The sequence below is a fragment of the Mugil cephalus genome, chromosome 7, assembly GCF_022458985.1.
Source record: "Mugil cephalus isolate CIBA_MC_2020 chromosome 7, CIBA_Mcephalus_1.1, whole genome shotgun sequence".
NCBI classification, from domain to species: Eukaryota; Metazoa; Chordata; class Actinopteri; order Mugiliformes; family Mugilidae; genus Mugil; species Mugil cephalus.
In genome coordinates, this window is record NC_061776.1 from 26,391,546 (window position 1) to 26,408,026 (window position 16,481).

At 40.1% G+C, this 16,481-nt stretch overlaps 2 protein-coding genes across 2 annotated transcripts; one reads left to right on the top strand and one right to left on the bottom strand.

Annotated features, from left to right (window-relative positions):
- On the bottom strand, positions 1-4,803 carry LOC125010692 (proteoglycan 4-like). Its single transcript, XM_047589444.1, has 13 exons — positions 4,764-4,803; positions 4,483-4,596; positions 4,331-4,390; positions 4,132-4,194; positions 3,661-3,786; positions 3,349-3,573; positions 2,842-2,937; positions 2,668-2,754; positions 2,388-2,527; positions 1,976-2,135; positions 932-1,030; positions 721-849; positions 1-423 (listed from the first exon to the last, which is right to left on the bottom strand). The coding sequence occupies exons 1-13, from the start codon at positions 4,801-4,803 to the stop codon at positions 227-229; spliced, it is 1,536 nt and encodes a 511-aa protein (XP_047445400.1). The 3' UTR covers positions 1-226.
- Positions 4,804-10,123: 5,320 nt separating this feature from the next.
- Positions 10,124-15,991, top strand: dusp12 (dual specificity phosphatase 12). The gene is made up of 8 exons (XM_047588475.1): positions 10,124-10,335; positions 11,401-11,665; positions 11,897-12,010; positions 12,589-12,707; positions 12,801-12,888; positions 13,530-13,621; positions 14,275-14,354; positions 14,759-15,991. The coding sequence occupies exons 2-8, from the start codon at positions 11,403-11,405 to the stop codon at positions 14,900-14,902; spliced, it is 900 nt and encodes a 299-aa protein (XP_047444431.1). The 5' UTR covers positions 10,124-10,335; positions 11,401-11,402; the 3' UTR covers positions 14,903-15,991.
- The last annotated feature ends 490 nt before the right edge of the window (positions 15,992-16,481 follow it).

A 16,481-nucleotide genomic window follows, 5' to 3' on the forward strand; every position in this document is an offset into this window, starting at 1 on the left:
CTGTGAGGTACGGACCTTTAAAAACCCCTTCACTCCAATAAAAGTTACTACATATGTGTATCATAGGGTATGCTGTCCAACTGGAGGCTTTATGATGCATTCAGTTGGAAGGCTGCATGTTCAAGAATGGCTACGAACATTTTAAGACAAACGGTGAATGGCTACATTTGCTCAGCAGACACTGACGCAGAAAATGCAAAAGAACGTCAGTCGTCTCTTGGGGATGTTACTGGGGGCAGCGCAGCCAAACCTTGATGGAGTTGGGTGGCTGCGGACGCTTGGCGTTCTGAGCCATCGTGTTAGCGGAGCTGGTTGGCATGGCAGCCGGGCTGAGGATGGGGAGCGGTGCAGGGGATGCAGATGGGTCGGGTTTGACCAGCGCTGGCAGCAGGTCACCTGATATCTGTACGCTGAAGAAGAGGGCTGCAGGGAGATTGGAGAGCAGAACTTTACCAAGTAGTACACCAATGGCCATCAAATCTGACTTCACAGGTCAGCAGGACACATCACATTACCATCACTTAAAATAACCTTGACCCTAACCCTTCCTTTAATTCTACTTGGGTCTACCTTAACTCATGAGAAAACAAGTCTCTGGCTGTTAAGTGCATTGCTAAGTTCTCCAGTCAGTTGCTCATTTTTCCAGTGGGTTTGCTGCACTTTTTTCTTCAAAATAAGGTTGATGAGACTGAAACAAAAACAGTCAAAGACGGTACTTACGTCCAGAGAAGACGAAGTGCAGGTACTTGTCAGGTGCCTGAGGACTGGGCATGGACAGAGCCGAGGTCACTGGGGTAGGAAATCCCTTCAGAGACACTTTGATGTTGATCTCACCGCTTAGTAGAATTTCTAAAAGTAAGGGGGAATGGAAATCATTTAGAGTACAGTCTAACATTTTGGGGAAAAGTAAATGTCTTGTTGGGCCACGAACCAGCCTGACGAGCGAAGCGTCTATTTGAGGAGCTTTTTAGGTTCTTGTTGCAGGAAGGAGTGTTGCCTGGTGGGAAGGTGAACTTCTGCATGATGTCTCCTAGAGGACAAACCAGAACAATAAGCATTAGTCACGACACATTGACAATACATCCAGTAGTTTTATGTTAACTTGTGGACACGACAAAATGACTTAGTAGTCATACATATACCTAATCTGATCATAGGGAGGATGGAATGGTGAGGAAAGCTTGTGGTAAGTACAGCACATAGTTGGACTGACTCTAGCTTCTTCTGTTCAATGGTTTCTTTGGTTTAAACTTTCAAGAGAAATTGCAGTCACACTGATCAAAGCTACTGACCCTTAATTTTGGTAACCTGGCTATCCAAAGGAAACTCACTGGTTTAACATGAACTGGAAGCGTCTTCCCTACTTTCAAAATAAAAGCTTGGTCTGTTTCTTCAAAGGATAGGAAGCTGTATTAAGCAAAAAAATTAAAATGCTCACAAAGAATACTGTTTTTTTTTAGTTTTGGTCTCTACCAACTGCAAAAATAAAAAGGAGTTACTAAATGTTACACGTTGTTTCACATCAAGTTGCAAATTGTGTCTGTTGGAGGATTTTTAATCATCAGCGCCGCAAAGATCACATTTATGTGGGTTTAAATATGGCTTAAATAGAGGATGAAAGTACATTTTAAAGGGCTACAGCGTTTTTAGAAAAGGTATGTCGAAATCCTGTATAAAATCTGAATAAAAAAGCGACTGATTGACCGGAGACTATCCCAGCTGCCCATACTAAGGTATATAAATTAAAAAACATAATTACATGTTAACATGAAGCATGTTGCCAATCATTACAGAGGAGCAGTACATTTGTTTTTTTCTTCTAATCCCAAAGCTTCTTAGTTGTGCATCATTTTACATTAATTTGACTAACATTCAGTCTGCCATATTTGAGATCTTTCAAAACTTTTTGATCTGAACTAGAATTTGTTGGCTTTGTCTCTCTGTCTGTTCATTCATCTCTGTGTGTCTTCCTCACCATTTTTAAAGAAGTATACGGTCTCTGGTCTACTCCTGGTAGCCGGCACTGGCAGTGCAGCGTTGATGCTTCCCGTCAGTCCTGGGAACTCAGAGGTCAGGGGTTTGGGGTAGCCTGGCTCCATCACCATGTTCTCGTCTAGACGCCAGTACTGGTCTCCCTAGAGACAAAGTGGATGACTGATGATTACACACTGACCAAAACATCACAAACAAATTGACTTTTTTGGATCCTGAAACTTGCCAGTTTTGAGCTAGATCAAATTCTATAACACCTTAGATAATACCTTAGATTGTATTTCCAACAAATAAGCAGACTTAATGAAAATAGGAGCAGAATTTGCATGTTGGTTACTAGTAGTTGGTGAGTAGTTGTGGTGCTGTAACAGCACCACAACTAGTAAAATGCATACCTTAATGAGGTAGGTGTTTCCATGGCAGTTGCAGCGTGTGAAAACAGTGTCGATGGGGGACGGGACACCCAGAGTGTCTGTGATACTCTGAGGACGACCCACTGAGCGGCTGACAGGGTCAACTGACCAGAACAACTCACCTGCAACACACATCGCACAACATTATCAAATAGCACTGTAGACAGTACTGTACATGTGCTGACCTGTACCACCAGTCCATGAGTTAGATTAATATGAACGTAGAGAAGTCATTTGTTAAATGAATTTGAACATCACTGACCTTTAAATATCAGTATGGTCCCATTGCTGAGAGCTGTCAGTCCATTGATGGGTGAATCACTGCATAGATCGACATCGACAAAAGGTCCTAGGCAGACAAAAACATTTGTTTAAATTATCAGAAACATGAAAAGGTCATCAAGCACACATACATCCAGAGGACGACTTGTCCTACCAGCCCCTGTGTGAGATCCTTCCTCCGCAGCGAGCCCTAAGGCCTGCGCTACATCCTGCAGGGTGCTTGGTCTGGAACCTGCAGCACCGCCGAGACCTGCGGACAGCAATGCTACTATTCACTAAACGCTGATGCTTGTACACACCCTCCATGTACCTGTGTATGACCTGTATATGTTCAGGGAACAAACATGTCATGTAATATAGTGATGATGTAAACTGTCAAGAGTGTGCACTGTTCTACTTTATTTTTTTGCCTGTCCTCGGTCTCTATTACTTTGGGTTGTTATTGTCATGTGTCATTTTGTTTTGTTTTTTTGTCCTCTTTTTTATTAACTGTTTATTTTTCTTAAATGTTATAGATGTTCAATTAAATGAAAAGTTAATAAAAAGATAAATCACAAAAAGCCTTATCTTCAAAATAAATATTAAGTGACCAGCCTGTTATAATTATGTATATTTAAAATTAAATTCATACAGAAATTGAAATAATCTCTGTGAAATGAACCTTGACTGAGCCCGGGTGAAGACACTCCCATGGGGGACAACTGCAGCTGGACATTGATTGTACCGCCAACACCTCCAGGATCAGAGGCGCTCACAGGAGCACTGCCGCCCAGAGACAGAGCACTGTGGCTGGGCAGAGACAAGCCAGATGCTGGGTGATTTGGAGCCCCGTCATAGGAGGAAGGGTTGGACATGGGCAGCAGACCACGAGGGATATTACTCACACCTACAGGAGGAAAGAGGGAGGAACAAAGGAAACTATTCTATAGTCTATTTTGAGTAAAGGGTTCACCATGAAAGAAATAATGCAAACCTTGTAGTAGCTGATTTGCTGGTTGAGCAGGAGGGGCAGGCCCAGAGGAGCCAGCAGTCCGTGTGTTTAGGAGGTCTGATTCACCTTGACACTGATCCCCAGGGTACTGTGGGCAGCGTGTCTTTGCTGCACAGAAAAATAAATTGAAATGAGAAAGATTTAACAGCATTTATCATGATAGTTTGGTACTATGTAGAAGAAATTATTGCTGCCTTTAGGGAGGCTGCTGGGTAGTCTGGCTAAGCTAGGCTGAGCAACCTGGCGTCACAGTAATCACTGTGCCAAAATTATGTTAGTATCAATCCTCTCATCTAACTTCCATCCTTTTTTTTGACATAAGGCCACAATATCAAAAACGACCCCATGCTACATAATGTGCTGATATTGTACTTTAGCTGTGCTCTCATACAACACGTACAAATAAATTTGAAATGATTCACAATATCGTAAAAGCATTTGAACCACATCTACCTGTCAACAATTCCTCGCTCTCACTGTTGGACCCTTTCTTGCTCTTCTGTAATTTCCGATTTCCTGAGAATGACACAAAGAAGCAGAGAAGAGGAGGATTATGGGAACATGAACATTCCTTGACCATATCAAGGAACCCATTTCACTTTTTTTTTTTTTTTGCATTGAATGGAAGGCCACAGGCTAGAAAGCTAGATACCTGTAGGTGCAGCTTTCATAGACTGGAAAGTGCCTTGACGTGCGATGGCTGCACTGGCATCTGTGGGCAGAGAGCAGTGTGAGAACAGCATCTCCAAAGCAGTCCTGTGGTCCTTCAGGTTTGGGTGTGCTGTTATGTTTGCTGGTCCTTACCACACTGCAGCTGGTAGTCATGACAGCAGGTATTGAAGCGGATGCATTGTGGATCACACTCACACAGCTGACCTCTTTTAAAAGTCTCACCACAGCGGCCCTGACAGGACTGAGCTGAGGAAACAAACCAACAGAATAACACAGTAAAGCACGCGCTGCCAAAATCAATCCAGGCTTCTAAGGGGCAGAGCTCAGAAACAAACAAAAAAAAAAAAATCAAGGCCCTGTAACAGTTACCTATTCACATATCTTTGTGTTTTTAGTTCCGTTTTTGTCTCTACCAAGTCCTGAGTAATGTCTGAGCCAAATGCTCACCATCATGTTCACCAGCTAAGTGCTAATTAAGACAGGCTCCAATGTTTTAAAAGCTCTGTATCTGAAATTAGACTTGAAAGGAAGAAACACCAACACAATTGTTTTCTTTGGAATTAATATAAATTCCAAATTATAAAAACGAACACCAAAAACTCTTACAAGGTAAAGATGCAAATAGACCAGTGCTAAAGGGAGAATATAAAAAGGAAACTAAAAGAGGTTAAAAAGTTTCATTAAAGCTAAAACAAACATGAGGAACAGGAAAAATTAAAACAAAAAAGAACAAAACAAAACCAGTGATGGAAAGAAGGACAGAGCATACATGGCTTTGATACAAAGTGGTCAAGCATTTGTTCCATTTGCTTTCTCTATATTTAAGACAATGACTATGACAAATTTATATCTTAAATGTCTAATGACACTTATATTTACCGTCTTTTTTATTATATTTTTTATTACAGTTATGGACAAAAGCACATGTAGGTTCATTTAAAATTTCCTTTAATATTAGCCACCATTTATTAATTCCTATACTATGACAAGTCAAAATATGTGATGTGTTGTTCGTTATCTTATTCCGAGCATCTTACCGGTGGTGCAAGTAGCCTCAAAGTCCGGGCAGCACTCGTTATGTTGGTGGCAGCTGAAGTCGCAGGTACACTGTTGGCCTCTGGTGAAAACCTCACCACAGCGACCGGAGCAGCTGCCTGAAGACAGGAGATCTGACTCTGAGGCAATACTTCATTTTATATCCTCCAGAAGTTATTATGAGGAAACTATGAATCATTACTCACTTCAAAACAGGCGTGTTACAAGCTTGTATAATTCGTTGTTATGTAAGGTTTTGTGTATTCAGTATGAAGCATCTTAAGATTCTAACAGATCAAATGTACATTCAAGACAGTGAAGAGGTTGCATGATATTGTAAGTACAGTCTAGATGTATTTATAGTGCATATTTAAACATTAGATGACAGATGACAAATAAGTGCCCTCTTACATGTTAAGTACATACAGTATATGTCAGTGCATACCTGGTGCAGCAGCAGCAGAGGTCAGAATGAGGCCAAGAGACAGGAGCAGCAGAGATAATTTCACCATCATCGTCATCTTCAGCGTTCAGTGAAAACCAAATGAGATCTGAACATTTCAATGACATACAGAGGGAGGACTTGAGAGAGAGACAGACGCTGCCACAGTGACAGGAAGAAAGTGAGAGAATCAATAGTTACCTCTTCGATGCTTCACCTCTCTTCTTCTTTCCTCAAACAGCCAGTCGGTTGGTCTTATATAGGAGACAGGACTCATTTAATTAGCATCACACACACACAATTACTCACTGGCACTACACCCACACACTAATTAAAAACTGCTAAGACATATATAAACGTCCTACACTGTCAGTAAATTGACTCCTACGACAGTAACTCTTCCAAGACGTTAAACAGAAAGTAACAGATTACAAGTTACCACACTTACTGTTCCTGTTATTTGTTAATTAAAAACAATAGAGCATAGATGTTTTAGGGGGAAGTTCAGCCATTCAACAATTTATCAATAAAAACAATAATGAATCAGACATCGCTTTTAAATTATTGGTTAATTAGCCACAAGTATTATAGTATTCATATACACTACAGTATTTCAGCTGTGTTTTTTTTTTTTTTTTTTTTGTGAGGTCTGTGGTTCTGTCTGTTACCACTCCTACCTGTTGCTTTTTGGCCACATTTTCCCTACCAGTCAACTTAAGGAATGAGGTTCCAGGGCCAAAACTGATGTCATGTGGTTTTGACCATTTTTGCGTTGAGTTTTAATTGTGCAGCTCATTAAATGTGTCTACATGTGGGTGACTTTCGCAAGGAGGAGATGAGGGCACAGACCCAAGGAAAGAAAATGAATGAAAGGGGTCAGTTTGGAGAGGTGCTGGCATTTAGTTTTATGTGGACAGACTGCCTCTCAACATTAAGACAGCAGAAATGATAGGGAAAGAAAGAAATCTAGAGGCTGGTCACAGTTTATTTGGTCAAAGACACAAATGCTGTTAAGGACAAAAATGATATAGTCAATAACTGAATAAAAGACACTGAAAAATATTCTACCTGCAATGAAACTTTTGCTTTGTATCTAATGCTAATTTACATAATAAAAAAGTGATCATGAGAGATTCTTATTACAATAATTAATTTGTTTGTCCCTCTTTATTATCACCCACAGCATCATCACCTCTGCAGAGGACAGACACGTCACTGTTCAAAACCATAGGATGTGATTACGTGATTATAAAAAATAAGCTAAAAGAGTTATTGAAATGGGTAATGAACAGCGGTCTTTGACTGTTCTGTCCACCCACCCCTCCACTGTAGCCTCTTCCTCCCATCATAATCACTGCTAGATGTCACTGGAGGATGCTGTCAGTTGAATGTAAACAGTACTCACTGAAGGAGCTAACAATTAATCATACCTATGGGTCTTCATGTGCAAACTATATGTATATATCCCTCCCACTGTACAGTAGTGAAGTAGTGTTTGCAATGACAGTCTGTGCACTGGACTAATATTTTCTAGACACAAATTTCTAGACGTCCAGTTATCTGGCTGGCTGGCATGCAAGCAACAACATGAGATTAACTTACTAAATAACTTTGCCTCAAACCCACATGATGATATACATGCTTCTAAATCTGCACACTTATGGGTACTTATTACATTCAATTCAGCAAAAGGATTAGCCTCATAATTAGACAATAACGCTGTTTCAGCTCTTTGCAATCTACCTCTACAGGAGATATAGATTTGGTTTCATGTCACTGGTCCATATGTCCTGGTGATAATATGAATAACACACAGACTGACGAGGTTTCAACCGTGGGACACTGAGAATGGAATGAAAGTGACACACAATACAAACTTCAAACATCAAAACTAAAAGATTCAGTGAGCATTAAAACCCTACATACAGTGGCTGAAATTTGATAAAACATATTGCAAAAGCAGCTGAGGCTTGACATCCGTTAGAAAGCAGCTTGTTGGCGCTCTGACCTGCCATGTGATAATGCAACGTCTGTGAGTCACTGCAACAGACCAAACACATCGTCAACGCGCCCACTCTGTTCCCATTCACCTGCTGGTCTTTACTCACTGTATGTGTGTGTGTGTTTTCTGTGCTCTGCTTTTCTCATATGCCTCATTTCTAACAGTCAATTATGTGTGATTGGCAGGCCTCCAGTGAGCCCTCGAGGAGGCGTGCAGTCAAACGCAATGTGTTGTGATAGGTCAGACGGTCAGATTAAAGCAGCTCGTAAACTTTATTACCACCCCATATTGTGACCATGTACAGACTGTGGTACACAAGGCGGCAAGTTGAGAAGGTGTCGAGAAACAGGAGACCAGACAGACATCACAAAAAGCAACTAATTAAAGAGGTTCTGGCAACATATATAACAGACAGAAGAATGGAGATTCACTGAACCAGCATGTAATCATCACTGCTTTAATATACTAAGTTAGACATTTTACTTATATATTTACTTAATAAATATTCCCGGTTCTTTCTATAACTGGGAGTTAACATGATATTCATAGATTCACATTGTTTTTATTCTTGTTTCTGTCACTGGTCATGACTATTTGATGGGAATGCAGGATGCTGACCAGTGTCTGTAAACATTACCTCAACCTCCTGGTATCTTCCTCTCACTGTTCTCAATTGTTCCTACTCATTAATTCAGCTTTACAGCTAAACCAATTTAATGGGTTTATTTTGCTAGAAGGGAGAGAATGTTGTGTTTGGCTGAGGCAGTGTGTTTAAAACAGGCTAAACTTCAGCCCTCGAGCATCTCGACAGATATCAAATGGTGCTCCCAAATGATGCATGAAGAAATCGTAATGATCTGACGGATTCCTAGACCAAGAGTTACTTCTATGCAGCGATTCACTAAAGCTACCAGCCTCAGAAACCACGAATTAAAAACACCTCACATTTCAGCCCATAGAAATGCTTCACATTTGTTCAACCACATTCTGCTCAGAATCTGACCTTCATTGTTGAATTGCTAAATCAATATCAGAGCAGTAGAAATGTATACTTTGTTATGTAGAGGGGGAGGTGTGATGGTATTAGCCATTTGTGACAGACCACAGTCCAGATACCTTGGAATTCTTGTGCAGGGCTCTCTTGTGATCAACAGAAAGACGTAAAGAAACTTAAAATGAGAGAATATAAAAAATAAAATGAAAAAGATAAAATATAAAGAGGTAACAGGACAGATATGGAGACTGTATACATATATGACATTAGCAGGTGTGTTATGAAGTAACATTATAAAAAAATATCTGTTTATGTATAAATATACAAAAATGTACAAAGTGTAGATGCGCTGTACAGAAGGTGGTAGTGTGCAGTGTAATAAATACTTATTAATATTAATAAATAGACTGGGTTGTGGGGGTCACATATTGCACAGGTACAGTGAGGTAGTGTTGTGCATGTATTGTTATTAAGCAGTTTTGTTTAGCCATCAGTTTGACTGTGGCATGGAAGAAGCTATTGAAAAAGCAAGTTGTATGTTGAGTAAGTCTCTGATGATTCCCTCTGCTCTTCTCCGACAGCACTGCACCTACATGGAGTCCAAGGTAGGGAGTTTTGTCCCTATAAATGAAGAATTTATCTATGTAATAAGTGCTCAGCACCTCTGGGAACTCCTTCAAGACTGTTGGAAAACCACTCCAGGTGACTACCTCATGACACTCATAGAGAGAATGCCACGAGGGTGCAAAGCTGATGGCAAACTAAAGCTTTATAAGAACTGCACACATAAATTAAATACTGCAGTATTTACAAAACATTACTATTAAGGAGTTATCAATAGTTCCTAAAATCATTAATAAAGTGTGATTAAATAATTAATAAACTAGTATGATGTATATATATGCAGCTTATTATTTACACATGTACGCATAGTTACTAAGTGTGTTAATAGATCATTTATAAACAATATTACCACTTCTTAATAACCAATAACTTTGTAAATACTTTGTTATATAACAAAGATCATATGGATTAAGAATAAATCTATAATAAATACATTGATGACTATATTTATAAAGTACTTATTAATATCTATTAATTTAGAACTCATGCAAAGGACGAATGAAGTTTACTAGTGGTTTACTAATGCTTCACAGTGCGTAGGTCAGTTATCATGAAGTGTTACCAAAACATATTGTTTTTGTTTAAACTTTTATTGTTTACTACATAGTACCATGTGTTCATTCACAGTATCCGGAACTAAAGAGTTCATGTCTATGTTTCCGACCGGATGGACGGACTGACAAACCAAAACCACTCAGTGCTGTTACCACACGTTCATATTTGTTTTTTCGTTTTCCTTTTTTAAATTGAGCGTCTATCTAACTATTGCTCTTCGTTGTACTTGTTGACTAATACCCGGGGGGTCGTCAACCTCACGCGTAAAGCGGTTACAACAACAGCAACGAAGTTTTACCGGATGAGCAACAGTAACTGAGAGACGTGAGGCAGGTGAGGTATCTTGTGTCTGTCGAGCTCTATACAGTCAGTGCTCGAGCTGTCAATGTGATACAGCTCAGAAATGTACAACTGTTTACTTGAATCATTTGTTACTCGCTGCAAGTCAGAAAATACGAAACACATCATTCTGAATCTTTTCTAATTAGTCATTTCTTTTACTTTTTTTTAATGTTAATAAATACGTTTTATAACACTTTAAAATAAACCACATTTTAATACGACGTTTTTAATCAACGGCAAAAGGGTACCCCTCCTCCCACCATACAAAGACATGCTCATTAAGTTGATTAGTGATGGTGAAGTGATGCAACGATGACTAGGTATAAATAGATTCTTCAGTTGAAGCAAAAAACTTGGCAGTGCTAGGAAATGCTGATGTTGAAGAGTTTGACTGCTGAAGGGACAAAGGATGTCTGAAAGCGCTCCTTCTTGAACTGTGCAGCAGTCTATGGCTGCAGCAGCTACCTAAATTCACAACTGTCTTATACAAGAGGTGAGAGGTGTTGATGGTTGACAGTTTGGACAACATCCTCTCCCCTACCTGCTCCAGTGAGTCCGGGGGACAGCCCAGAATGGAGCTGTGCCTCTTTATCTGACTCTCCCATACCAGCAGACCACAAGGTAAAATGTTGCAGACGCAACCACGGTATCATAAGAGGTTCTGAGTAGAGTACACACCTAAGGACACCTCAGTCTCCTGAGCAGGTGGAAGCAACTTTGCCCCCCCTTGTGCAGGACATTAATACTGTCAGTCCAGCTAAGTATTCAGGCGAATACCCAGGGATTTATGTCCATCCACAATGTCGATGTCTAATCCCTGGATTTTCACCAGTCTGTGATCATCATCTCTCTTGTCTTGGTGGCATTGATGTCAAGGTGAAAGTAGTTGATCACCCACTATGCACCAAACACATGGCACAACTTACAGTTTACATAGGAAAAGACTAATGTAAATAGTTTTAATGGACTAATTAATGGACCCATGCATCACTTAAAGATGCTGTAATGCCTGCTCTTGTTTAGGACATAGTGTCAGCTCTGTGTCTCTCTCTGCAGTCATGCTTCTGGTGGACCGTGGTCTGTTCATCGGCACTGCGGCCGACCTCAACAACCCCCAGGCATTGGCTGATGCGGCTGTCACTCACATCCTGTCTGTGGACTCGGTAGACCCCGGCCCGCTGCTTCCCGCTAATGCAGCCTTTTGCAGGAAGTGGGTCAATGTTTTAGACGAAGCGATGTCTGATCTTCTGAGTCACATGGACGACTGTTTCCTGTTCATTCAGGAGGCTGTGGAGGCAGGCCAGGCTGCACTTGTCCACTGGTAAAGTGTCATCACTCTTATTTTATTGTTTATTTTTCACTAATGTTTTTATTACACATTTATTATTAGATTTTTAATTATCCTATTAAATTTAGGCAATCGCTGAATAGATATTATTGAGCAGTCATGCACATAGCTAGTTTCTGTGTGCATGATTTTGGGAGAAATGGGAGACCGCCCCTCATAAAATTAAATAAACAGAAAGTATTACTCTGTGTGCGTGTGTGTCAGCCAAGCCGGTCGGAGTCGCAGTGGCACCATTGTGACTGCTTATTTAATGAAGAGATACCAGCTGGGCTTCACTGAGGCTTACCACCGACTGAAGAGTATTAAACAGGACGTCCAGTAAGTGTTTCCCCAAAGACTGAAATATTTCCAGTTACTCCACCTTAATTTACTTCTGTGTGATTGCAAGCAACTTTTGTGTTTGCCATCACAAGTGTGTGTGTGTGTGTGTGTTTCAGATGTGATCGATCTATTTAGATTAGGACTTAGGAAGATAAGCAAAACTTATCTTGAGGTAACGTAGAATGTACATTGTAGTCAGAAAGTATCCATTCATCTATATATCATCATCTATATTTCTAACCTCTTATCCTGTAGAGGTTAGCAGCAGAATGGAGCCTATTCCACCTGAGGAGGTGGAATAAAGATGACACAGAACAGAACAAACACAAAGAAATAAACTACCATTCACACTCACATTCATAAGGGCAACTTAGAATAATTTTGAACTTCAGTTTGCCTAACATGCATGTAAGAGAAAACCCACACAGGTGGGAAAGAAATGAATTACAGCTTCAGTCTGTTATTGTTCTTTATCTTTGTGACACAAAAAGTGACAGAGCTTGTATTTGTTGTATTCTGAATGAATATAACAGATAACTGAACAGACAAACTGACATGTTGGTTTTGTGTTTTAGAGCCAACAGTGGTTTTGAAGAGCAGCTGTGTCTGTATGAAGCCATGCAGTGTGAAGTGGACACCTCCAGTCCTCTGTACAAACAATACAGACTGACCAAGCTCACAGAGAAATACCCAGGTAACCATACACACAGAGGAGCATTTTTGTGCACTTGATATGACGGTTGTTATCTTTTTCTAATGTCTTGTTCCCCCCTGTGTGTGTGAGCAGAGTTGCAGCAGGTTCCTAGGGAGCTGTTTGCTGTTGACCCTGCCCTCTCCAACTCTTCTGAAGTGTCTTATCGATGCAGGAAGTGCAGGTGAAAGCTGGAGAAGTTATTATAGAGGCAGAATGCTCCAGAGTATAGTGCACGTGTTTTTAGTAAGGAGGCAAAAGCCATACAGTCATAACGTGAAGCAAAATTCTACAACATACACCTATCAGTCATAACATTATGACCACCTGTCTAATACTGTGTAGGTCTCCCTTGTGCCTCCAAAACAGTTGTGACTCATCAGAGGATGGACATGGTCATGGAAGGCGTGAACATTATGAATGCTAACGTGTTCATGATGTCACGCAGTTCCTCTCAGTGATCATAATGTTATGCCCGATTGCTGTCCTTCACACACAAGACAATGATTAACAGCAGACTTTAAAATCAACCATGAACAACAAAAACAGCTTAGCTTTTTGTTACACTTGACCTGAACATCTCAAACATTCACTACCAGTTGGCTATCAGTCCTCATTCAATTTAGTGAGAGAGTGTGTCCAAACATTTACTGGTAGTGTACTATCCACGTAATACATTTACAAGAGAATTAAAAACTTAAAGCAACAGAACAGTGGTAGTGAACGTAGAATGATGACTGAAAACTATTTGCATTTGTTAACAAATGGTAATATTTTGTGGATGTAGCTATATTCACTGATGAACCTCCACCCTCTCCTCTTCAGACGGACTCTGTTCCGTGACTCCAGTATTCTCAGTCACCCAGTAGGAGAAGGAGCCTCAGCCTTTAGTCACAAGAAGTCAAGTAACCTCACTGGTAAGAAGAAAACCACACGGTCAACATGTTCTCTACAACTGACTCCACAAATTATTTTCAGATACAGAATTAAAATACAGAAACGTTTCTACATTCTTCCGCAAATTTAGAAAGGACCTGTTAAGTTTGCCTATACTCATTTCATTAATTTTTTTTCATTATGTTCATAGGGTACTGGTTTGACCCTAGGCTGGTGTGGCCAGACTCAGTTCTTATCAGATTGTGAGTCTGGTAACACACCTCTTGGACTTAATTATGGGCTGTGTTTTTAACCAGTACAGCAAAAAAAACCCTCTGATAGTCCAATAACCAATCTGAGTAGTTGTTCCACACTGATGTTGCACCACAACATATTAATAGATAAGGCTAGTTTATGTGGCTTCTAGGTGAATTTGAACTTGATCTGTTCTGCCTGAACTTCAGCTGTATTTTCAGTTAGAGTGGGTTTTTCTATTTTAAATTAGACTTTCACTTATATATTATACATTACTTATATAGGATAGGTATTACATCACAAGTGTGACATTTTATGAAGACAGCGAACTCATAGTCATAAAGACATCACTGTCTCAGTAAGCATATGCCTCTGTGACTCAGTCTGACTGCTTGAATGTGTTGACATATCTGATGTTATGGAACGTGTTGTTGTTCAGGAGAAGTCCAGTGTACATCATACTTCATCGAGCCAGTGCAGTGGATGGAACAATCCTTACTTGGAGTGATGGATGGACAGGTAAAGCACACCTCCACTGATGCACACAAGTCAATGTGATACCATACAACTGATAACAGATGCATCATGTCCACCATGTGTGTATCAAACTTTTGATCAGGATCATTTGTGTAATTCCAGTTATTGTTGAGATTTTAAAAGGCACATGCAGGTACATGATAATAAATGACTTCCTTTGATCCTAAATAAATGTTTTTGTGTGATTAAAAAACAACAACTTATAGATGATGGATGAATTATATTGTGACAACTAGCCCTAAGGTGTCTGTTGAGTTTTTTTTCACTGTGAATAATCTTGATGAGTTTCAGTCAACCATATGCAAATATTTTGATCCCAAGTGATTTCTTTTTGCTGACTTGTATCTGTGGTACTTTCCTCCTCTCTGTCTTCTGTGTGTGTTTAGCTCCTGTGTCCGAAGTGTAAATCCAAGCTGGGCTCATTCAGCTGGTGCGGGGATCAGTGTTCGTGTGGCCGCTGGGTGACTCCCGCCTTCCAGCTGCACCGCAACAGAGTGGACGAGATCCGGCAAATGAACATGCAGAAATAACACACACAGATAAAACATTACAATCAATGCAGGCAAAAAAGACATAACACAGAGCTGGCCAACACACATTTATATTGGGTTTTCAGACACTGGAGATGTTTCAGATGTTTCTAACCCATTTATCCATTTCAGAATGAATTAGCTCCTATCCTAAATGTTAAAATATATTTCTGTAATTTGCACATATAACTGTAAATAAAAACAGATCTGTAAATATGAAATGGAAAATCTGTACTGATCTGAGAATGGTTTGATTATGTTTGAGGAGTATTTCCATAGAAGAGATGGAGTATGTGGGATTCATATCAATACAAATTAGAATCTCCTGTATTTTGGATGATGTCACTGCCTAAATCATCTAAAATCAGCTGTTGGAGCAACCAGCGTTGTTGTTCCAGACAAATTGGTTTCATATTGCACTTTTCCATTGTTAGATGCTCACTTGAATGCATTATTCATTCGCTCATGGCTGCCAATGTGTGCCTACGGCCTCTCCAACCCCCACCTACATCACACACTTGCAATCATACACCAGAGAGCATACACCTGGGGGCAAGGTGGGTTAAGTGTCTTGCACAAGGACACAACGGACAGACTCGGGATGGAGGGAATCAAACCGCCAACCTTCCAGTTATTGGATGACCGATCTACCTCTTGAGCTACTGCTGCCTGAGTCATTTGTCATTTTTTGTTATTCCTGTCTAAAGTCTTCCTTCCTTCTGCCTTTAATGCACATCCAACAGAAACTTGGTTCCTCCAGCTGTGGCCGCCATTTGATTCCCATCCAGACCCATGGGTCCAACTGAGAGATAACTCTGCGATGAAGGTTGTGAGGTTCAGTTTCTGTCAGGCAGATGCTGAAAACATCAGTCATAATTCAGATGACATAATACTTTCTTAAACTGTAGCCCAGAAGCTCACTGAAATATGTCAGAGTGATCAATGGGAAACCAAATTTTCCTCACACAAGCTCCATTAATTTCCCTTTTTCTGATGTTGTATCTGTCATATATTCTCAAGTACACAGTGATTCATTGCTTTGATGGGTAAAAATGCAGTACATAAATTATTAAAAGCCAGTCCACAGAACTTTTGACTCATGTTTCTGGCAACTACACAATACACTGTAGACACATTCTTATGTGTGTCCGCCAGCTCTGGAAAGATCCACATTTGTGTTCAGAAATAGTTAGCAAAGTACGGAGAAATCAGCAACAGACTGGAAATGATGGGATTAAGTGAGGTTACAGGTAGATTTTAACACTGCATGAGGACTTATATGTTTTTCTCTGTTTATGGTGGAACTGGACAACCAGGTGAGCTATCTGGGCAGCTTATCTGATTAGACTCTATCAATGGTGTCTTTGCATTAGGGGCCCCACTAGATGAGGATTATTAGCTTTTAGTTTTGCTGTGTCAAAAGTGTTTTTGCACATAAATTAATAAGTAATAAACTCTGTCCCCAGTGAAATGTCCACATTTGATGAATGCAGTTTCCTCTGTAGACTCTTTTTGTAGTGTAGTTGTGTGTAAATAGTTTGTTGTTCCTGATGCTGCGTCTCTGTTTCTGCTGGTGGAG

Bases quoted from the DNA above. Each gene is read 5' to 3' on its own strand.
- LOC125010692 (XM_047589444.1), bottom strand. From the start codon at position 4,803: ATGATGGTGAGCATTTGGCTCAGACATTACTCAGGACTTG. The intron at 4,195-4,330 runs GTATCTAGCTTT...TGTCATTCTCAG, and splicing joins TATGAAAGCTGCACCTACAG to GAAATCGGAAATTACAGAAG. The intron at 2,938-3,348 runs GTTCATTTCACA...TGCTGTCCGCAG, and splicing joins TTCACCCGGGCTCAGTCAAG to GTCTCGGCGGTGCTGCAGGT.
- dusp12 (XM_047588475.1), top strand. From the start codon at position 11,403: ATGCTTCTGGTGGACCGTGGTCTGTTCATCGGCACTGCGGCCGACCTC. The intron at 12,011-12,588 runs GTAAGTGTTTCC...TTTGTGTTTTAG, and splicing joins AGTATTAAACAGGACGTCCA to AGCCAACAGTGGTTTTGAAG. The intron at 13,622-14,274 runs GTAAGAAGAAAA...GTTGTTGTTCAG, and splicing joins GAAGTCAAGTAACCTCACTG to GAGAAGTCCAGTGTACATCA.